The sequence below is a fragment of the Microtus pennsylvanicus genome, chromosome 14, assembly GCF_037038515.1.
Source record: "Microtus pennsylvanicus isolate mMicPen1 chromosome 14, mMicPen1.hap1, whole genome shotgun sequence".
Taxonomy (NCBI): domain Eukaryota; kingdom Metazoa; phylum Chordata; class Mammalia; order Rodentia; family Cricetidae; genus Microtus; species Microtus pennsylvanicus.
Genome location: NC_134592.1, coordinates 1,673,558 through 1,697,036, shown reverse-complemented (window position 1 = coordinate 1,697,036; position 23,479 = coordinate 1,673,558). Strand labels below are relative to the sequence as shown.

Genomic DNA, 23,479 nt, shown 5'->3' with positions numbered 1-23,479 from the left:
TTCGCAGCTTCAGTCCTGAGAACCGAGCGAGGCTGTCATGAGCCGGGAGGTCGGAAGGCAGGCACTCCACTGGCTGTCATCACGTCTGTGTGCTGTGTGTTCAGGCCGCGTTCTGCAAACCTGTTTCAGTGCTCACGTGCAGAATTGCTCTGTGAAGTCTTTGGCATAAAAACCATACCGCAGCTGGGCTTGGGAGGCTGAGGCACAGGGATCTCTGTGAGTTTGAGGCCAGTTTGGTCTACAAACGGAGTTCCAGGACAACCAGGGCTGTTATACAGGGAAACCCTCTCTCAAAAAATCAAATATCAAAAACCAAAACCTAAACAAACATAAAAAACCCCAGCAGTCAGCAAAATTGGCCACCATAATTGAAGTGGAAGTCATTAGCTTTCTGATGGTTCTCAACTTCAGCAGCTGTCACAGGGCTCCTGTATAATGAAAATTACGTTATCCCTGTCATAATCCCTCGTGCAAAACAGACCGGAGGTAACGATGTCAAAATGTGCTCAACACATGAGCAGTAAGCACAGGAAAGATGATGGAGAAAGCCAGGTGTGTCTTAGTTCAAAACAGGTCCTTTGGGTGGCATCGGACCAAGCCATGGGTATCCTCAGGAGAACAGTGCCTGGATGGTGGAAACATATTCCATGCCAAGACTTGGAAAGAAGAGGCACGGAACAGCAGGGGTTGGGAAGTGGAAAGGGAGCCAAAAGGGAGGGCTGAGTCCAGGAAAGGAGGCCATAAAAGGGTGTGAACCCAATCACTAGTCTTGTACGCCATGGACGAGTGAACCCTAGAGTAAGGGGCACACTCCTGAAACAGGCTTCAACTTCTAGATATAAACAAAGGGCTGGAATACCAGGAAGAGGGTGGCTTAGACTAACGTGTCATCTATGGAGGCACACTGAAATTTAATACATATTTCCTTATCTCTATTTTTCCTTTCCTCCTCTTCCCCACGTTCTCCTCCATACCCACCCCCACTTTCATTCATTTACTCACAGGGCTTCAGTTCGTAGCCCTAGAACTCACTCATAGCATAGGCTGGCCTTGAACTCACTTATAGCATAGGGTGGCCTTGAACTCACTTATAGCAGAGGCTGGCCTTGAACTCACTTATAGCACAGGCTGGCCTTGAACTCACTCATAGCATAGAGTGGCCTTGAACTCACTTATAGCAGAGGCTGGCCTTGAACTCATTTATAGCACAGGCTGGCCTTGAACTCACTTATAGCATAGGCTGGCCTTGAACTCACTTATAGCACAGGCTGGCCTTGAACTCACTTATAGCAGAGGCTGGCCTTGAAGTCACTAAACATTCAGTCTCTGAGAGCTGGGACTATAGGCACATATCACCACATGCAGTTTCAATATATATATTCAATAAAAATGTATATTGAATATATACACAATCTCTCTCTCTCTATATATATATATATGTGTGTGTGTGTGCGTGTGTGTGTGTGTGTGTGTGTGTATGTATATAATCTTTTATGCAGTCAGCTGTAGGGGACTCAGAGGGAGAGGACACCAAGGATTGTAACCAGGTTGGCACCCTGGTTAGAAATGGGAAGCTATAAAGACCTCTAACACTTGGCATGAGAAGGTTCTGACTCCAGACTCTCGGGGATTTTGGAGCTGGCATTGGCTTCACTGGCTGTGCATTTCTATTTCAAAAACCAAACATCTGAAATATCCTGAACCCCTAAGCTCACACTCAGAATGTTTTCAATTTCAGTTTCCAGGCCAGAAGCATGGTCCACTGCCTTCTGAGTTCTACAGCTGTGGTGCCGACCTGAATTCAGTCGGTGTCTCATCCTAGAAACTTTAGAAACGGACATTCCCATTGGCATCTCCCTGGTTTACAAGAAGCCGTGCCATCATTGCTAAGGGTAGAACAGCCACAGTTCTGAGAGATTCAGTGCAGCCAAGCACTTCCTCAAACCTTGCTTGAGTTTGTATGTTCTGCAGACCATGTGGTCAGCTCCAACACACAGCTAACCTCTGAGCATGGCTACGGCTTATACCAAAAGGTAGATTTCTAAAAGGAGATAGAGAAAAAGGCATTTTAAGTGTGTCAGAAAGGAACTAGTACTTGCCATCTTTCCATTCTCGGGTAGCATGATGTATGAAGCCAAAGAGTTCATCTGTTGTCACAGCCTTGGGATTTAAGTCATTCCAAATGGCTTTCTGTTTCATATTAACATACGTTCTGTTCAGTGTTCTCAAAATCTGGGAAGAGTGAGCCAAGAGAACTAAAGTAAAAGTTGGCCAAATGAACAGTGAAAGATTGACAAAACATTCTGCTAATTTGTCGAGTGTTACTGGATATCCTACATGTAGCGTGATGCAGAACGTGGCAAAGGTGGCCATAGGCATGTTTCCGTCTTCATATTGTAAAATTCAATCCCATGGATGACATGGTGACAGAATCAGTTCACCTGATTCTCAGAGTCACTTAGATGAGAAAAAGCTGCTTTATCAGCTAAGATAGTTAGCAATGCACATAGAAATTTGAGACCTGTAACCATGCGTGAATGTGTGTAAGCTCTTCCGTTCCTGAGGTCACTCGCTAGTATCATTTAGACCATCTCAGAGGTGTCCACACACATTGCTGAAGCCCTTCCAGAGCATCTCAGCTAGCAGGCTGAGGGATTACCCACAGTGTGCATTCCAGCAAGAGCCTAGGGACAACAACGATGCTGGCATAGATGTTCTTCAGTGCTCAATGACATAGTGAACCTTCACAGGACAAGGTCTTGGCTTGGGGAAGCAAGAGCTGTGGCATCTCGTGGACAGAGGCCAGGGGTACGGCTCCCCAGATGTCAGTGATCTGAACAGCATCAAAGCAAAATCCCAGGGTATGGTGTCACCGGTGCTTGGAGATTAGCTAATCAACAAAAGGAGCCTGACAGAGACCTCAGAACTGGGGCTCACTGGGTAAGTATCCATTTAACTGACCCAAATATCTATCCTAATTGTTCTTTACTAGCCCCTGAGAAGCCGAGGTATTATCCTTGCCAGTGCAGGTGCTCTGAAGGGCTGGGAAAATATTGCCATCTCCTTTAGGATGGTGAGTGGGTGAGTAACAGTCCTGCTCATGGCCAGCTAAGCCTGTGCTGAACAGGGCCGAATAGGTGAGGAGCAAAGGAAGAAATGAGGTGCCCTAGGAATACGCATCTTTTATTTTTAGAAATCATTAATCTACTAGAAATTATAGAATTTAATTTTATCCTTCCATGAACCATGGCCTACATCTGAAAGTTACACTAACAAAGTAATTATAGGCCTATCAGTAATCTACTTTAATATTGCAATGATTACATTTTTCACGAGAAAAATCTCCATACAGAGCCTCTCTCAGCAATTGTCCCCCTTTGGGTTCAGCTCTGAGGACTGGCAAGTGCTGTGTGCAGCCATACTCTAGAACTCATAGGCCCATTTGGATTATTTTTAGTTGTTGGCCACCAAGTGTGTTTATACCCAAGCATCCGGAACGGGAAGGCACACAGCTCTGCATACACCGTCTGCCAACCAAGAAAATAAGTCTGTTGCCAGGACTGTCAGGAAGGCCAAACAGAATCAAGCAGTGAACTAAAAATGGGACTTAATAATGCCCATAGCTTCTCATCACAATAGAGAAAATCACACACAATGCACCTAGCCCAGCACACAATAGGGACCTAAAAATGTGGGTGTCACCACCTTCTTTTCAAGCTTTGTTTTGGCCCCGTGGAAGATTCTATCACTGAAGGAATAATGAGGGAAAATAGTAGCATTTGTTTTCATAATGACATGGGAAGTAAAATTTATGATGACCAAAAGGAAGCAAGACAGTCGTTTCAATAAGGGCGGGCAATGCTCACCAAGAGCCGCAAGCTAGGTGGCTCGCTCAGCCTGAGTCCTTTCACCCTGGGTGAAAGAGGCCAGGTGTGAGCATGCAGGTGCAGGCCTGAATACAGCACAATGCTGCCTGTTTTGTGTGGAAAGCCTAGTCTCTGGCACAACCTATTATTCCTGGTGTGTGTGTGTGTGTGTGTGTGTGTGTGTGTGTGTGTGTGTGTGTGTGCGCGCGCGCGCGCACGCGCACGTGGGTGCGTATGTGCATGTGTGTGTACACAAAGATTGCATTTGGTTTTTCACTCAGTATAAAAGGTAACAGTGCCAACTGATGAAATGGCAACAGTGGAGCTCAGATTCTAATTCGATGTGGGCTTCATTGAAGGGAACCCAAAGTAGCACTGAAAATTGCTGTCCACTCCCCACCCCGAGAACATCTGTCCGATGCTAAAAGAAACAGTATGAGTTATCGTACCTTACTCTTCCCTGTGCCTGCGTTTCCAACCACAAAGACGGAGTGTCTCACAGCCAGCAGCTCCTCAAGCTGAACAACCTGCACACAGACAGTCTGTCACTCAGGCCCTTTCATGACTGAACGACCAAAAGACAACTTACGCATTTTAGTTCTCTCCTGAAACCCTCGTCAGCCCCCACTCACATATGGGGAAATAGACCGGAAGTCCGCAGATGTCTCACATAAGAAGCAGGGGATGACAGAAGTCATCACTGTCATCCTTCGATATCCCACCATCGCTTGTGAGCAGGAATGTGTGCGGTATGTGGAGGCCAGAGAGCAATGCTGGGTGTGGTACTCTTCCTTTACCTATTCTCCAGAGCAGTGGCTCTCAGCCTTCCGAATACTGGGATGCTTTAATACAATTCCTCATATGTGTGAACCCTGACCATGAGACTATTTTGTTGCTATTTCATCACTGGAATGGTTCTGCTGTTATGAACTGTATCGTAAGTATCTGATCTGCAGGATATTTGATATGTGGCTCTCAAGAAGTCAAGACTCACACTGAAAACCTGCTGCTCTAGAGAAGAATGAGGTGTCTGAACATAACGACTTCTCTCCCCTACAAACACTGGAGTGACAGTAAACACAGCAACACCTGACGTTCATATAGGTAGGTGGATTCAAATCCAGGTCCTTATGTCCCCGTGCCTGTGTGTCAAGTCCTCTCACTCCCTGGGACATCTCCCCAGCCCCATCTCATAACTTCCTATGGCACTTGGTACATGGCAGGAGGAGTACTCATAAACTCAGTGATTCTTCACAGAGTTCCCAGCAGAAATGGATGTCCAGCAATCATTACTCATAGGAGAGTAATGACTTCCACCACGACAGCCATCAGAAACACAGACTAGTCATGCATTGTGCTCATGTATCACTGAGCACAGTGCATCCCGGCCTGGGCGTGGCTTTGGCTAAGTCAGACGGGACGTTCCTGAGTGCTTGTCATGCATGCTGACAGGCCACCCCCTACACGAATACACTGGTGATTTTACTTTCAGCAGTCTGTGAATTGGAGGAAGAGAACACAATAAAATTTTGGAATGTGTTACCAAGAAGTTTTGAAATTCATTAAAAAATATGGTTACATTTAGAATCATGGTAGTTATTTCTATGTTTTTAAGTCCTTGATGAAAGGGACTAGATATTGAAGTATTTACTTAGATGTTCTTTAGCTGACTATGATATGAAATACGTGAAAGTATTTAATAAAACCACATTAAAGCCCTGTAATATAGTTAATGTTTGTTACTTGAACTACTAATGGCCCTGCCTGCCATCAACAGTCAATACATCTCTTACTTTGAGGATGAAGCTGTCTTCAGGCTGCAGGCGGAGTTCCAGGGTGGATCGCTTGACCATCTGTTCAAAGTGTGGTTTCCTCTGCCGAGGCACATCCAGAGTTGGAAACAGGTCTCCAACCAGGCCCAGAAACACAGGGACATCATCAGTCACGATTTTAGGCATATTGAAGTCTCTTAAAGCTCTCATGAGCACCTGGGACAGAGGATGGAAGACACTGGGTCTCAAGGCATCAAGGAACATCTCAAAAGCTTAAGCAAGGACTTTGAAAGTTCCTTTCCAGCCGGGCGGTGGTGGCGCACGCCTTTAATCCCAGCACTCGGGAGGCAGAGACAGGCGGATCTCTGTGAGTTTGAGGCCAGCCTGGTCTAGAAGAGCTAGTTCCAGGACAGGAACCAAAAAGCTATAGAGAAACCCTGTCTTGAAAATCAAAAAAAAAAAAAGAAAAAAAAAGAAAAAGAAAAGAAAAAAAAGAAAAAAAAAGAAAAGAAAAGAAAAAAAGTTCCTTTCTAGTGGCAAATAAATGATTGGTGTTTGAAGAGACAGATGCTTAACCTGATTTAAACATTGTGCAGTAAATAGTGCATTGCATTGCTTTAATTGGTTAATGAATAAAACTTCTTTGGCCTATGGTAGGGCAGAATATAGCCAGGATGGAAGAGATATATATATAGAGAGAGAGTAGGCAGAGTCAGGGAGATACCATGTAGCTGCCAAAGGAGAAAGACACCAGGCTGGAACCTTAATGGCAGGTCACAAACTCATAGCAATATATAGGTAGAAAGAAATGAGTTAAGTTCAGGTATAAAAGCTAGCTAGAAAGATGCCTAAGCCATTGGCAAGGCAATGTTTTAATTAATACAGTTTCTGTGTGATTATTTGGGTCTGGGTGGCCAGGAAACAAAAGAACTTTCTCCTTTTACAAAATGGTGCCCTCTGTCTGGGGGCATGAATCCATATGAGACCTAAAAAACCTTAAAAAAAAATAAGAAGAAAAAGAAGGCTCCTAGACCTACAAAAATGGGAGCCAAGCACCGCATCTTGGTAGTTGCATTTTTTTTCCCCAGATAGGCTTTGTTTGCTGGTGGCAAGCAGAGGTGTGGCTTCTTTAGAGAAGGCTTCCTGACTCAGCATTAGCAGTAAAAACTTCATGACTTCTTTAAGAGATGGTGGCTCTGGCTCTTTTGGGAGGTCCTGCACTTAAATGGGGATTGTGAACAGAGAACTATACGTTGCCTAATGGTGATGTGGATCTGCTGCATCTCTGAACCTGGGGCAATGAGCATGGACCACAGAGCTGGCAGTAAACATACCTCTACCATACTGAAAGACCAAGAGAGATGGAGCCAGCGACCAGGACCACTGCGACCAAGCTGCTTACTATTTCAAAAGTGCTCCTGGTCAGAAAATGATTATAGATATGCAATAAGGGCAGATTCATACAAAACTAAACCTCTGAATGGGTCACAGTGTGTTTAAAAATGTACATAGGCTTAGGAAAGAGAGGAAAAATAACAGTCAAGAGTACAGATAGTCATAGATTAAAGGAGTAAAGATAATTCAATATTAAAAAGAAATGGAGTAAAAAATATGTAAAAATGGAAAATACACAGAGAGCCTGGATTATGAATATTATTGTGGTTTCTTTGAATATTTTGACTGCAGAGACATTTGATTGTGAGAGTTGCTAAGTTAAACCAACATAAAGATGTCTTGACTTTAAAATTTGACTCTAAGGATATGTTGCTTTTAAAAAGAGACTCTGTTTTGTTTTCACAGAAGATGAGAACTTCTGTGGATTCCTTCCAAGCTAAGGAGGTTTGATGGAACAGGACCCCCAAAAGGTCTCCATGAACCTTAAAAACACTTCACCCAACAAACAACAGGAAGCAGTTTAGAGAAAACTATGCCCAAATTCCTAAAATGATTGTTTATAGATGTTTATTTGCATTTTAAAAGGGTTGGTTATGAATGCCTAATAGTCACAGTCAATTTTTTTAAAAAATATATATGATATAGAAATGAATACTTTGCATTGGTGTGGCTCTTGGTCTATTGATACAGATGTAAGGCTCATTTTGTTATTCTGTGTATATGTATTTCTGCTCTTGTTTAAGGTATTGTGCTTGTGTATGCAGTTCATTTAAAAATGCAATGTATAATAAATACAGATTAATAGATAGCCATCTATAATGTAGCCATGCTAGTCAGGTTTTCTAGATGTACAAAGATATACCTCAGATGAATTGGTATACTTCAAATCTTTCAAAGATCTACAGAATATGGCATTTAAAATGTTTTAAGAACAGACTAGTCTCGACAGTGAGACAGGTCTGCTTCTGGCAGCACCAGTTACTTCAAGAGGATGATGGGCATTGAAGAGGTTCCTTATGAAGTTTGCTAACTATTTGGGCAAGAAACTGCTTTTGCCTGAATTGCTTTATTACCATAAAGCTCTATAAACTGGACATATAGGACCCACAGAAAAATGACTGCTGAACTTGTTAAAGAAATTGATGTTCTTCAGGATTCTTGTGTCATGGAAGAAACTGCCAGACATTCTGCAGGACACAGAAGAAAGCAACTGATGAACTTTACCACTACAAGGCAGAAGAGATCTTCAAATTTCCTGCTTCATAGAAAAGTCTGCTGGATACTATGGGCCTGTAGGTTGAAGATGGATGTCCCAATGTTATAGAAGAACTTTGGGTGACTGTCCAGGCAGCAAGGTGTCTCTGTTAATTCTAGAGTTTTGGAAGTTGCTCAAATGCAGTTTCTGTTAACTTAGGTAGTATATCCTTCTGCGGTCTTTGGCACAGTTGAAGACAGATAGTTTTCTTTAGTTATGACAAAAGATAAACTAGATATAAAACTTTAGAACCACAAAGATAGGATAGATAGAATATTTTCCTTAATTTGCCAAATGTAAATCGACTAAATATTGTAAGTATAATTTTTGCTTGATAACCTTTTTGCACATGTAATTTTACTATGTTAAAGTTAAATCCTTCCTTTTTATTTTGAAAGAAAAGGGGGAGTGATGTAGAATGTCTTTCTGCATATGGGTTGTTTTTATTGGTTGATGAAAAAAAAGCTACTTTGGCCTATGGCAGGGCAGAATATAACCAGGCTGGAAGAGATATATAGGCAGAGTCAGGGAGATGCCATATAGCTACTGAAGGAGAAAGACGCTATCTGGAACCTTACCGGTAGGCCACAGCTTTGTGTCAATACACAGATTAAATGAAATGGACTAATTTAACATATAAGAGCTAGCTAGAAAGATGCAACTCTCTCTCGAGCCTTCACCCTTCTCCCACTCTATCAGATCACATTGCTGGAAGCACTCGTAAATCACAAGATCATAAATGCAAATACTTTTTAGTCTGGGCTTTTGTCTTACACCAATTAGAAACTAATGTGCATGTGAGACTTTAAAATCAGAATAAATTATATAAGAGCTACACATCCCATCAACACTCCCCACAGAGCAGAATGTAAAGGAAAGGCTAGCTAAGCCTGAGCGGAGACCAACAAGAGACATATTAGCAAATTTAAGAGAAACAATGCCCTTTAGCAGGGATCTAGTTTTCTTCTATGCTTCAAGATATACCGCATGCATTCATGAACAGTTCTGTCTGCCCTTCATCTTATTCCTCCTGAAGCAAGGAGAGTCTCACTGTGCCGCCACCATTTGTCTCTCTCAGGAGAGCAGAACTTCCCTGGTGGTTTCCCGACTATTGTGCTTCTCCCTGTGCCAACCTCTTGTCTGTAAGTCTATCCCACACAGTGGGTGTTCTGTGCCTCACTAGACTGTGTTCCCTAAACGTTCCTCAAAGGAAATCAAACAGTGATTATGAAACTATTTTATTGTATCTGTCAAAATACCTTTTGTGGTTGATAATCCAAAAGCACTTATAAAACTACATTTTCCTTCCCAGGTTCCTGTCTCTGTAGTCAGGAACACTTGTGAGCACTTACAGAAAATGCCAACCCTTAAAATAGCCTGCATTAAGAATAGATGTTTTCATAAATAGGGTTCTGTGTGCCTCCCCAGCCAGGTATATACTTCTGTCTGTCTGGAGTCATTTAGCTACTCCCTCGATAACATCCTTTATCAGTGCGGTACCTGGTCTTCGGGTCTATTTTTATCTCTTCGTTTCAGGGAGCCAGCTACAACCAAGACAGACTTGATAGCACGAAGTCCCCAGTCATAGTGATCCTAAAACCAAAACACAGGTGAGACCTTCATTCTAGAAGTGAAAGCTGGAAACGCAAAGAGTTCAGATAGATACACATTTTTATGATTTACAACAATTAATTCTGGAAGCAAAACAAACAGTTTAAAAAACCTTGTCTTTGAGATACATGTCTGATTTCTTTTGGCCATTTTTTGGCCTCCCCCAGCTAATCTCTTTCTATAATATCTTATTGCAGCTTTTGCTCAGGGCTCCAGCTCCTTCGTCTGCTCTTCTTCCTCAGCCAGCCTGACTTGGCACCTGGACTGGACCAAGTGTTGTGTAGTTGTTCCTCCAGCCTTCAGTGTTTAGCCACCCATTCTCTATCTATCTTAGTCACTTAGGCAACCCTGCCCCAGTGCTGGCATTAAATACAATAAAACTACACAATTCTCTTATGAACCAGCGTCTCTCTGAGACCTGCATTTCCCAAGGATCCCAGTGGCTCTGCACGCCTGGGATAGTGTATCTGTTCCTGTCTGCAGAATTCCTGATCCTGGCACACAATACAGTGCTCAATAAACATATATTACATGAACTTAAGTCAAAGGTGACTTCGTTTGAAACAGGGTCTCACTATGTAACCCTGGCTGTCCTGAAATTTGCTCCAGAGACCAGACTGGCCTTGAACTCACAGAGATCATGCCTCTGCTAGAACTAAAGGTGTGCAGCATCAGTCTTGGCCCCAAAATGGCTGATTTGGAGGAACTGGTCCCCCTGTCTACCACCTTCATGTAGTAACTCTTCTCTCAAATATTTCTCGGCTGCGACTCCAGGCAGCCCACCTCCCCCCCCCCCCCCCCGCCCCCGGATTTGGCAGCAGCAGCAGCTATAGAGAGGCAGACAGGAGTAGCATCTACTTTGCAAACGGTTGCAGGGGAAAATGGATGCTTTGTGCACACTGACATGATAGATACATGATGATCATGTGGAAATGGATGCACACTGAGATGATAGATACATGGATAAGCATGCCACCTCATCTGTTTGTGGATAATAAAACAGAGTTGGGTCTTGACCATTGTCTCTGCTGGTAATGAAACAGAGAAGGGAATTTAAAAACACCCCTGTGGGATGCAGATAGTAAGGGATGCACAGAGAAAGTTTTTATTCAGATCTCTGTGTGTGTGTGTGTGTGTGTGGAGAGAGGGAGAGAGAGAGAGAGAGAGAGAGAGAGAGAGAGAGAGAGAGAGAGAGAGTGAGTGAGTTTGGGGGTACACATACCCGAATGAACTCATGAAGACTCACAGCAGAAAAATAATTGTTTTGTCACAGGTCATGGTAGTGATCATCTGGAAGTTAAAAGTACAAAACCAGAGCAGGGCTGGAGAAGGAAAAGAAAAAAGGGACTAGCAGGTCTGCCAGGCACAAAGACTGGGCCATGGCCAAACCCTTGCAGAAATGATGCCAGAGGAGAGGATGCAGCAGCAAGTTTGCAGATTTGGTTCTTGGGGAAGCCTGGATATTTAAATATTGCGATGACTACTACAGTAACATCCAATAAACACTGGTTCTAGAAAGCTATCTTCCTTTTCATTTCTTCTCTCTTCCAATTTTACTCCTTTGCTCAGGAACGTTCTCTGATTGTTCGAATTCCTCTTGTGCCTCAGAAATGTCCCTAAGATGTGCTAACATGTTAGCCCAGTTCTCTTTTCTTGGTCACGCCTTCTTTTTCTCCTGCCCTCAAAAAAGAACTCACCTCTGTCCTGCCTGACCCCTAGCACCCTGCCTCCTAGCCCCCAACACCCTGCCTCCTGACCCCAAGCACCCCACTTCCTGACTCCCAGTATCCCGCCTTCTGACCCCCAGTATCCTGCCTTCTGACCCCCAGTATCCCGCCTCGTGACTCTCAGCACCCGGCCTCCTCTGACCCCAGCACCCCGCCTCCTGACCCCAGCACCCCGCTTCCTGACCACCAGCACCCTGCCTCCTGACCCCATCACCCCGCCTCCTGACCCCATCACCCCGCCTCCTGACCCCATCACCCCGCCTCCTGATCCCAGCTCCATGCCCCTCCTCTTAGAGAGTGAGTTACAATGAGCTCAGTTTATAGCAGCTCTCCACGTGTTTGCTCAGGACTTAAGTTGTTTCACGAACCTTCCACATCTAACAACAGGAGTATAACCCACCGACTGGTAAGCTTGAGGAGATTGTAAAACACAATTCATGCAGCTGGGTGAGGCCGTAGGCACCTGTGATCCTCTGCTCAGGAGACTGAGCAAGGAAGAGGCCCAGGAAGCTGTGTCTACCGTAGCCCTTCCTTCCCGAGAACCCTGATGGGCTTCCCCTCCTGCTTTCTCCCAGTGTTTACTTCATCCGGTTGGACCTCCAGCTTCCTTAGAGTAGAACACACGGGTGTTTGCTTCATTTCTTTGGCGTTTCACCCCTCTGCCATTGTCGTCAATAAGCGTGCTACTTGGCTGTAGTGGATGGTCACTAAATGTTAGCATATTACTACGGCACTGAATACAATAACAATTTCATTTTCCATGGGAAGTGTAGTTCCTCATTATAAAATTTAAGTGGAACTTTAAAGGACACTTCAGACTATAAAAGAAAATGAAAATGCTAATAATCTTAGCCTGCAGTAAAATGTGTTAGAAATTGTATTTTCCCAGTCATTTTATGTGTAGAAAACACAGCAGCTGAGGTCATACCCAACGTAGCATGCTGCTTTTGCATACAGCAGTGTGATACAGCACTTTCCCACGCTGTTAAATATTACAGTTCCCTTCCCAAACGCCTACCCTGAAATGACAGTATTATCTCATCTCTTGGACTCCGCAGCTCACCCTGACGTGGGGCAGCACAAGCACCTGTGTGTTAACATCCCTGTTACCTGTTGTGAACCAGCTGCAGCCTAACTTCCCAGGGAGTCAGTGCAAGACCCAAGTCCAAAGCTAAACAGAGCTAAACAGAGGGGACTGCAGGCAGCACATGCTTGCTTGTGGTGCATGGACTTCACAAACTTGCTTGCTTGTCCTGCACGGACTTCAAAAACTTGCACAAAGCAAGCAACAAGAGGAGAAAGGATGTGAGCTTAACCTGCTTCCAAGATTAGGATAAATAAACAAAGCCCCACTTTATCAATGCAGCAGCCATGATGCGTAGAGATAACCTAATGATGAAAATTAATATGAAGTACAAGTAAAACGTTACACACAAAGGTGTCTTAAATTTAGTTTTAGGGAAAAAATAATATTTGGAAAACAGGTATTTTGAAACATGAAATCTTTCCAATTGTCTAAGTGTCATTTTAATGTTAAATTATTTAGCATCCATATTTTTGAAAACCTATTTCAATGTAATATAAAACCAAATAATAGTAACCAAAGAGTTCTCACCTGCTTGGACAGGAGCTCCTCACAGAGTGTGTACAAGGAAATGAACTTCCGGGCCAGTGCTCGCGCGTCCACAAAGCCTTCTGCCACTAACATGATTTCACAGATGAGCTCAGTGTCAGGGGCCACCATGGCACAGGGTCTAGAGTTTACATATGAGTTTTAGTTTACGGTGTGGCAAGGCCATACGTACATTTCACTTAAGTCAAGCGATTAGCCTGTACCAACGCCTTCACCACTCCTGAACAGATTATAATGGTCTCTGTCAATCACAACTAACAAAACCCTGCAGCTCAACTAAAACGTCCATGGACACTAGGGAGATGGCAGAAGCCTGGGCGTGGGGCAAGCTTAAAGAAAATGCAACAAGTTAACTTCCCTCCCTGATTGGTTGGGATTTGTCTTGCATGCTTGGTGGTGCTGGAGATTTAATTTAGGGCTATGTTCACAATTCTCCCTAGGCTCTTAACATTAGTGTCCATGCTCTCACCAGCCAGGAGAGGGAGTGATGCTGATCACGAGAAGTCAGCCTGTAGCTGTGGCGAGCAGCATTCTGGTGAAAGTCAAACAGCATGTCAGAAAACATTCTAGTGAATAGTAAACCTTGTTCTATGTCTGGTTCAACAGCCATCTCTAGGTGTGGGGCACCTCCACACAGTCACAGACAACCTCTGAGGCACAAATAACAAAAATAATGACAAAATTGGGATCTTTGAGTGTTCATCACCTTCATTGTGGTTTAACAACAACAAAAAGTGATACACTTGAATTTTCAAAGTGCTTGATGGCCTGCCCACAGAGCTCACAGACACTTAGGGTCTACAAGGTGTGGCTGGAAAGATGTCCCTTCTTGACGGCCTGCTCACAGAGCCCATGAACACTTAACATCACTCTCTAAAGGGTGTACAAGGTGTGGCTGGAGAGATGTCTCTTCCTGTTCTTGAAGAGGCTGCAGCTTTGGTTCTCAGCAACCATGTGGTGGCTCACAGGCATCTGTAACTTTACTTTTACAGGATCCAATGAGGGCTTTTGTGGGCACCAGGCACACATGGTGTAAAATTACACAACATACAGGCAAAACATTCATACACATAAAATAAAAAAGTTAAGTAAAAACCAAAACACTTCACGGGAGTACACTTAATCTCTTGCACGATGCTCCTAGGCCCACCAGGAGGGACCTTTAAGATGAAAATTTAGAAAAACGTAGTTTCAAGTTCCACTTCACATGCAGCAGGCTTTAAAAAGTACCCCCTCAAAGACAGGAACCAGAAACAGCCAGATCTGAAACCTTTTCACTAAAGCCAGGTACAGATGGAACCCCGGCAAGTGGACAAGTAAGCCCCATGGTTTAGATTAAGACTGTGTGTCCCTGAATATTTACGTGTCTCTGTGAGTTCAGGTACATTCTACTTCACACACAGTTGAATTTTTCCCCCCTGGATACTTCTTACAGTGTTTGTGGGCTAGGGGATCTAGATAGAAGCCCCTATCTAACCTGACCCTAGATTATATTTCATATTTAAGAGGAATGGAAAGCAGAGAAAATAAACATGTTGGAATATTGTCTATCATTGCATTAGTATACACAATAACATTACTAATTTTTAGATAGTGTACAATCCATGGGCAGATGTGTAAATATTTTCATGTACACATATCATCATACCTTACTCACTGACTCCCCCACTACTCTCTCAAACAGACCTGCTTTCATGTCATATAAGCCTCAATGTTCCTGATGATTAAGGGCTGCTCATCATCAGAAAGCCAATTCATATAGTTCAATAAATCAACAGAATAATGGAAAACATTTAAAAACTAACATCGAAACACAAATGATGCTGCAGTTACTTTACCAAACAATTTATGAAAATGTTAAAAAAAATGAAACTCTAAGACCCAAGTGAAAGAAGCCCATGAAATAACTGGTGTCAGAAATGTGAAAATATTGGCGCAGTGCACAGCTCTCCAGCAAGTGTGTTTTGAGCTGGCACATTCACCGCTAGGTGGGCATTCGCTGAAGAAAAGGAAGCAAGGAATTGCTGTGCTAGAGAAAGCTGTTATTATGAAGAGGGGAAAATTTCAACATGAGGTGTTAGAATATTTGATGAACATTGGGGAACAGAATTAAATATCCATTTTGCATTATCTACCAAAGTTTTCTTTGTATGAATTATATTTTTAAAGTAATATGATAAAATGTAGAGTAAAATGTAAATGAATTATGAATAAATATAAAATGGATGGACAAGCTTAAAAGAATGAAAGGAAATCACACTAAAATTATGAACATTCTTATAATCTAATGTAAAGGGCATTTAATTCTTTTGGAAGCATGCTAAGTAGTTAAAGACACACTGTCAATCCTAAAGAACCCCTAAAAGTCAACTGCTAAGCCATTAGATTAACCTTACGGACCAAGAGGAAGTTGCACAGCACCAATTATTGCTACCATGTGTGAAATTGGGGACATCCTTGCAGATAATATTATGAACAAACACATGCTAAAACACTTGTTAGCCCAGACCACAGGAAGAACTACAGAAAAGATACAGATCATCAAAACCAACCCAGAGACAAAGAAAGTCTCCATCACTCCATATCCATTGAAGAAGCTCACTGCTGGAAATACCTCCAGAAAAGATACAGATCATCAAAACCAACCCAGAGACAAATAAGTCTCCATCACTCCATATCTACTAAAGAAGCTCACTGCTGGAAGTACCTCCAGAAAAGATACAGATCATCAAAACCAACCCAGAGACAAAGAAAGTCTCCATCACTCCATATCTATTAAAGAAGCTCACTACTGGAAATACCTCCAGAAAAGATACAGATCATCAAAACTAACCCAGAGACAAAGAAAGTCTCCATCACTCCATATCTATTAAAGAAGCTCACTACTGGAAAGATCCCATGAAGAAAAATCTTGGTCCAGATGACTTCACTGGTTAATTCTGTCAAATACTTTAGCAATAAACAATAGCAACACTACACAAAGTCTTAGAGAATAGACGGCTCAGAAACTAATGTCATGATGTCAGCATTACTCTGATGCCAAAATCAGAGATTACAAAGCAAACACTAGAGACCAATGTCCTCTGTAATACAGAACTTTAAAAATCTCTAAAAAAATTTACAGCATATAAAATTCCGCAAAACATATACAAGTAATGCCTCTTGAGTAAATGAGATCTGTCCCAGGAACATTAGGGTTAAAGGGCTGCTTATCATCATCAAGTCAATTAATATAGTTCAGTGAATTAACAGAATAATAGAAAACATTTAAAAAGCAGTAAAACAACAAAATCTGTTGAAGAGAAAACATGCTTGAAAAATATCCGAGCTTTGTCTAAGTAAGCTTCCTTGATTAGAATATTAAAACAACAAAATGAAATATCCCCAAGAGTTGATAAATTAATTACAGTTCATGATATTTAAAACTTTTATCTTTGAGGAACACAAAGAAAAAAACTTTATACTGTACGTTATCTAATAAAGGAGCTGCATGTGCAATATGTGCACACACACACAGGGAATGAGTAATAAACACATGAAAACATACTCAACACCATGAGATTTTATGAAAATACAAAGCAAATTCATAGTTATACACTAATGGATCAATTATATCAGCTAAAACTTGCCAACAAATGTCATAGTGTCAGCATTGCTAGCAATGACAAGAGCACAAAACAACGGAATTCTCACTCAAAAATGATGAAAGTGTAAAAGGAGCCCCATGGTGTTAGAAACATTGCACATATTGTCTATGTAAAGCATACATTTGCCACATGACCAATAGATATACACTTGGAAGAAATGAAAATGCATTCATGCAAAGATTTGCACACAAAGTCAGTGCATCTTGAGGTAAACCAATCAAACACTCACTCATGATAAATCATAAGGAAACCAATTCTAAAACAATTCCTTCGTATTCATAGAATTTTATGACTTATTAAAGATGAAAGCTAATTTATACACTTTATAAATTATACAATTTATAATTATAAAATATATAAATTTATTTATTCTTTTTAAATTTTTTTGTTGATTTTATTGAGCTATACATTTTTCTCTGCTCCCCTCCCTGCCTCTCCCCTCCCTCCCTCTCTCCTCCCTTTCCACCCTCTCCCATGGTCCCCATATTCCCAATTTATTCAGGAGATCTTGTCTTTTTCTATTTCCATGCAGATTAGGTCCATGTATGCCTCTCTTAGGGTCTTCATTATTGTCTAGGTTCTCTGGGATTGTGAATTGTGGACTGGTTTTCTTTGCTTTATTCTAAAAGCCACTTATGAGTGAGTACATATGATATTTGTCTTTCTGGGTCTGGGTTACCTCATTCAATATGATGTTTTCTAGATCCATTCATTTGCCTACAAATCTCAAGATGTCATTATTTTTTTCTGCTGTGTAGTACTCCATTAAGTAAATGTACCACATTTTCTTATCCATTCTTCAGTTGAAGAGCATTTAGGTTGTTACCAGGTTCTGGCTATGACAATCAATGCTACTATGAGCATAGTTGAGCACATGCCCTTGAGGTATGATTGAGCATCCTTTGGACATATACCCAAAAATGGTATTGCTGGGTCTTGAAGAAAGTTGTTTCCTAATTTTCTGAGAAATTGTCATACTGATATCCAAATTGGCTGTACCAGCTTGAACTCACACCAGTGATGCGAGGGTGTTCTCTTTACCCCACAACCTCTCCAGCATAAGTTGTCCTCAGTGTTTTGATCTTGGCTATTCTGATAGGTGTAAGACGGAATCTCAGAGTTCTTTTGATTTGCATTTCTCTGATGGCTAAGGATGTTGAATATCTTCTTAAGTGTCTTTCAGTCATTTTAGATTCCTCTTTTGAGAGTTGTTTAGATCTGTAACCCATTTTTTATTGGATTATTTGTTCTTTTGATGGCCAATCAGGAGTTCTTTTATATTTTAGAAATTAACCCACTGTCTGATGTGAAGTTGGTGAAGATCTTTTTCCATTCTGTAGGCTGCCATTTTGTCTTGTTGACTATGTCCTTTGCTTCTGAGTTTCAGGAGGTCCCATTTATCAATTGTTTCTCTCAGTGTCTGTGCTACTAGGGTTATATTTAGGAAGTGGTCTCCTGTGCCAATGCATTCAAGTGTACTTCCCACTTTCTCTTCTATGAGTTTCAGTGTGGCTGGCTTTATGTTGAGGTCTTTGATCCATTTGGACTTGAGTTTTGTGCATGGTGATAAATATAGATTTATTTTCATTCTTCTACATTTTGATCCAGTTATGCCAGCACCATTTGTTAAGTGTGTTTTCTTTTTTCCATTTGATGTTTTTTGCTTCTTTGTCAAAAATCAGGTGTTTTTAGGTGTGTGGATTAATATCTGGGTCTTCGATTCAGTTCCTTTGGTCCTTCTGTCTGTTTTTATGCCAATACCAGGTTCTTTTAAGTATTATAGCTCTGCATTAGAGTTTGAAGTCAGGGATTGTGATGCCTCCAGAAGTTCCTTTATTGTATAGGATTGTTTGGACTATCCTATGATTTTTACTTTTCCACATGAAGTTTTGTGAAGAACTTTGCTGGGATTTTGATGGACATTACATTGAATATGTAGATTGTTTTTGGTAAGATTGCCATTTTTACTATGTTAATTCTACCTAGCCAAGAATATGGGAGATCTTTCCATTTTCTCGTGTCTTCTTCAATTTCTTTCTTCAAATATTTAAAGTTCTTGTCATACAGGTGTTCCACTTGTTTGGTTAGAATTACTCAGAGATATTTTATGGTATTTGTGGCTATTGTGAAGGGTGTTGTTTCTCTGATTTCTTTCTCAGACCATTTATCATCGGTGTACAGGAGAAATACTGATTTTTTTGAGTTATATCCTGCTTCATTACTGAAGGTGTTTATGAGTTGTTGAAGTTCCTTTGCAGCATTTTTTGGGTCACTTATGTAAACTATTATATCATCAGCAAATAGAGTTTGACTTATTTTCTGATTTGTATCACCTTGATCTCCTTTTTTGTCTTATTTCTCTAGCTAGAACCTCAATGACTATTTTGAATAAATATGGAGAGAGTAAACAACCTTGTCTTGTTTCTGATTTCAGTGGGATGGCTTTGAGTTCTCCATTTAGTTTGATGTTGGCTATTGGTTTGCTTTATATTGCCTTTATTATGTTTAGGTATGTTCCTTGTATGTCTGCTCTCTCTAAGACCTTTATCATGAAGGGGTATTGTATTTTGTTGAAGGCTTTTTCTGGTCTAATAAGATGATCATGTGGTTTTGTTTTCTTTTTCAGTTTGTTTATATGGTGGATTACATTGACAGATTTTCATATGTTCAATCTCCCCTGCATCTCTGGGATAAAGCTGACTTGATCATGGTGAATAATTTTTCTGATGTGTTCTTGGATTCAATTTGCCAGTATTTTATTGAATATTTTTGCATCGATTTTCATGAGTAAGATTGGTCTGTAATATGCTTTCTTAGTAATGTCTTTATGGGTTTGGGTATCACAGAAATTATAGCCTCATAAAAAGAGTTTGGTAATGTTCCTTCTGTTTCTATTGGTGAACAATTTGAGGAGTATTGGTATTAGTTCTTCTTTGAAAATCTTGTAGAATTCTGCACTGAAACCATCTCATCCTGGACTTTTATTGGTTGGGAGTCTTTTGATCACTGTTTCTATTTCTTTAGCAGTTATAGGTCTATTTAATATGCTTATCTGGCCTTGAACTATTTTTGGTAAGTGATATTTATCCAGAAAATTGTCCATTTCCTTTAAAGTTTCCAATTTTGTGGAGTAGAGGCTTTCAAAATACTACCTAATGATTCTCTGGATTTCCTTCGTGCCTATTGTTATGTCCCCCTTTTTATTTCTGATTTTGTTAATTTGGATAGTCTCTCTTTGCCTTTTGATTAGTTTGGATAAAGGTTTGTCTATTTTATTGATTTTCTTAAAGAACCAACTTTTTGTCTCATTGATTCTTTGTATTTTTTTTGTTTCTATTTTGTTGATTTCAGCTTACAATTTGATTATTTACTTCTGTCAAGTCCTCCTGTGTGAGTTTGCTTCTTTTTGTTCTAAAGTTTCAAATGTTCTCTTAACTCACTAGTATGAGATTTTTCCAGCTTCTTTACGTAGGCCTTTAGCGATATGAACTTTCCTCTTAACACTGCTTTCATTGTGTCCCATAAATTTGGGTATGTTGTGTGGTCATTTTCATTGAATTTAGGAAGTCTTTAATTTCTCCCTTTATTTCTTCCTTGACCCATTGATGATTCAGGTGAGCATTGTTTAATTTCTATGTGTTTGTGGGCTTTCTAGAATTAGTATCGCTGTTGAATTATCATTTTAAGCTATGGGGATCTGATAAGATACATGGGGTTATTCCATTTTTTTGTATCTGTTTAGATTTGCTTTGCTTCCTAGTATGTGGTCAGTTTTTGAGAAGGTTCCATGAGGTGCTGACAAAGTATATTTTTTTAATGTTTGGATGGAATGTTCTTTAGATGTCTGTTAAGTCCATTTGAGTCATAGCATCTGCTAGTTTCTTATTTCTCTGTTAATTTTCTGTTTGACATACATGTACAGTGGTGAGAGTAAGGTGTTGAATTCTCCCACTTAGTGTGTGTGGTTTAATGTATGATTTAAGCTTTAGGCGTGTTTCTTTTACATATGAGGGTGTCCTTGTATTTGAGGCATAGATGTTCAGTATTGAGATTTCCTCTTGATGGATTTTTTCTGTGACAAATATGAACTGTCCTTCTTTGTCTCTTTTTATTGATTTTAGTTTGATGTCTATTTTGTCATATATTAGGATAGCTACACCAGCTTATCTGTTAGGTCCGTTTGATTGGAAATTTTTTCCCGACCCTTTACTCTGAGACAATGTCTGTCTTTGAGGCGTGTTTCTTGTACACAGCAGCAGAAGGTTGGATTTTGTTTTTGTATCCAATCTGTTAGCCTGTGTCTTTTTATAGGTGAGTTGAGTCCATTTATATTAAGAGATATTAATGACCAATGATTGCTAACTCCTGTTATGGAAGTTTTCATTGTTGATGACGTTAGTGTGTGTGTTTTCCCCTTCTTTCAGCTTTGCTGCTGTGAGATCACCAATTGTCTGTGTTTTTGTTGGTGTAGCCAACTTCCTTCAGCTGGAGTTTTCCTTCTAGTACTTTGTGTTAGGGCTGAGTTTGTGGCTAGGTATTGGTTAAATCTGGTTTTGTTATAAAATATCTTGTTTTGTCCTTCTATGGTGATTGAAAGTTTTGTTGGGTATAGTATTCTGGGCTGGCATCCGTGATCTCTTAATGTCTGCATAATGCTTGACTAGGACCTCCTAGCTTTCATTGTTTCCATTGAGAAGTCAGATGTAATTCTGATAGGTCTGCCTTTACATGTTACTTGGCCTTTTCCCCTTTCAGCTCTTAGTAATTATTCTGTATGTTTAGTGTTTTGATTATTATGTGTGGAGGGGACTGTTTTTTTTTTATTCAGTCTATTTGGTGTTCTGAAAGTTTAATGTATCTTCATATGCCTATGTTTCTTTAGGTTGAGAAAGTTTTATTTTATGATTTTGTTAAATATATTTTCTGTGCTCTTAAGTTGGACTTCTTCTCCTTCATCTATTCATATTATTCTTAGGGTTTGGTCTTTTCGTGGTGTCCCATATTTCCTGGATATTTTGTGTTAAGCTTTTGTTAGATTTAATGTTTTTTGATTGATGAGTCTGTTTTCTCTGTTGTATCTTCAGCGCTCGAGATTCTCTCTTTCATCTCTTGTACTCTGCTGTTTATGCTGGCATTTGTGGTTCCTCATTGTTTTCTCAGAATTTCCATATCTATAATTCCCTCAGATTGTGTTTTATTATCTCCTTTTCAGTTTCCAAGTCTTTAATAGTTTTTTTCATATGTTTGATTTCTTTTTATTGGTTTTCTTTAAGGGATTTGTTGATTTATTTCTTCCAATTTTTTGTTTGTCTGTTCCTCCATTTCTTTGAGGGAATTTTTCATTTCCTCTTTAAGGGCCTCAAACTTTCCCCCGAAGTTATTTTTTAGGGCATTTTCTTCTGTTTCATCTATATTTGGTTGTTCAAGTTTTGTTGTTGTGGGGCCCTTAGTTTATATTGGTGTCATGTTGTTCTTTGTGGTATTGAATGTATTGTTACCTTTTCTACCCATCTTTTCCTCTGACTGGTGTAGCTGGGGTTGTCTGTGTCTCTAGTGATCAATCTTCTAGGTGCCAGTCGATCCAAGGCTTAGATGGTCGCTCCTTGGAGCCACAGTTCCAGTCACCTCATAGGTTGCTCCGTGTTCCTGAAGGTTGCTCTGTAATACCAGAGATTGTTTTGGCCTGCTTCCATGGTGGTTGCTTGATTGGGGCTTCTTCTGCTAGGTTACTGCCTTGGGCCTGCTCTGCTCCTGCTGGGTCAGAGGTCACTGACTCAAACCTACTTCTGTGGAGGTCGCTGCCTCAGGCCTGTTCTCACAGATGTTCCTGACTTGGGCCTGCTTGCCCAGCAGTCACTCCTGTGGAGGTCACTGCCTGCTCAGTGCTCTCTTTTCTAGTAGCTATGTCAATACTTTTGAACACTGGAGCCCAGGATGCAGTCGAACAGGGAAATTTACTTTTTTTTTTTTTACACAAAGATTAGATTTTGACTATTTTATCCTGAGGTGGTCAATAGTTGAGTGTACACCTGTCAATACTGAGACATTGCTTGCAGAGCACAAGAATGGCCAAGGGATTCTCAGCATCATTTCAGAAATTGTTGGAAACTCTATTCTAACCCCAAGCTGAAACTCACTGAAAGATTGTATGTTTGTGTTCATGTGAGTACACATGAACATGTAGAACATATGTTGATGTGTGTAGAGGCCGAAGAATAACCACCGACGCCATCGTCTCTCACTGTCCCAGGACTAGCCTTGTAGGCTAGGCTGGCTAGCTAATGACCCCCAGTATCCAGAATAAAAAACAAATACAATCCAGAGACACACTGATTTGGAACATACAGAGGAATGATGACAGGAAAAAGTCTTCCTTTTCTGTAATTAAACCTTGCGTGTACATACATTCAGGTTGTACAATTCATATATTAGAATAGCCTTGACAGGCAGCGTTGGTTATTGTTGTGTGGTGACTGTGGGCTTGAGGTGGGCATGTTATATGTTCAGAACCAAGACTGTAGTGGTGTCTGCAGTGCATAGTGGATCTGGGGTTGAGTTTGGGCCTTGCACATC

At 40.9% G+C, this 23,479-nt stretch overlaps 1 protein-coding gene across 1 annotated transcript in view; it reads right to left on the bottom strand.

Moving 5' to 3' along the window:
• Dnah11 (dynein axonemal heavy chain 11) overlaps positions 1 to 23,479 on the bottom strand; it is a 315,059-nt gene that overhangs the window by 183,639 nt on the left and 107,941 nt on the right. Inside the window, exons 36-40 of the mRNA XM_075947535.1 lie at positions 13,242 to 13,380; positions 9,789 to 9,881; positions 5,660 to 5,854; positions 4,316 to 4,393; positions 2,100 to 2,232 (exon numbers count right to left, since the gene is read on the bottom strand). Of these exons, the coding sequence (XP_075803650.1) occupies positions 2,100 to 2,232; positions 4,316 to 4,393; positions 5,660 to 5,854; positions 9,789 to 9,881; positions 13,242 to 13,380 (638 nt within the window). The remainder of the gene's footprint in view (positions 1 to 2,099; positions 2,233 to 4,315; positions 4,394 to 5,659; positions 5,855 to 9,788; positions 9,882 to 13,241; positions 13,381 to 23,479) is intronic.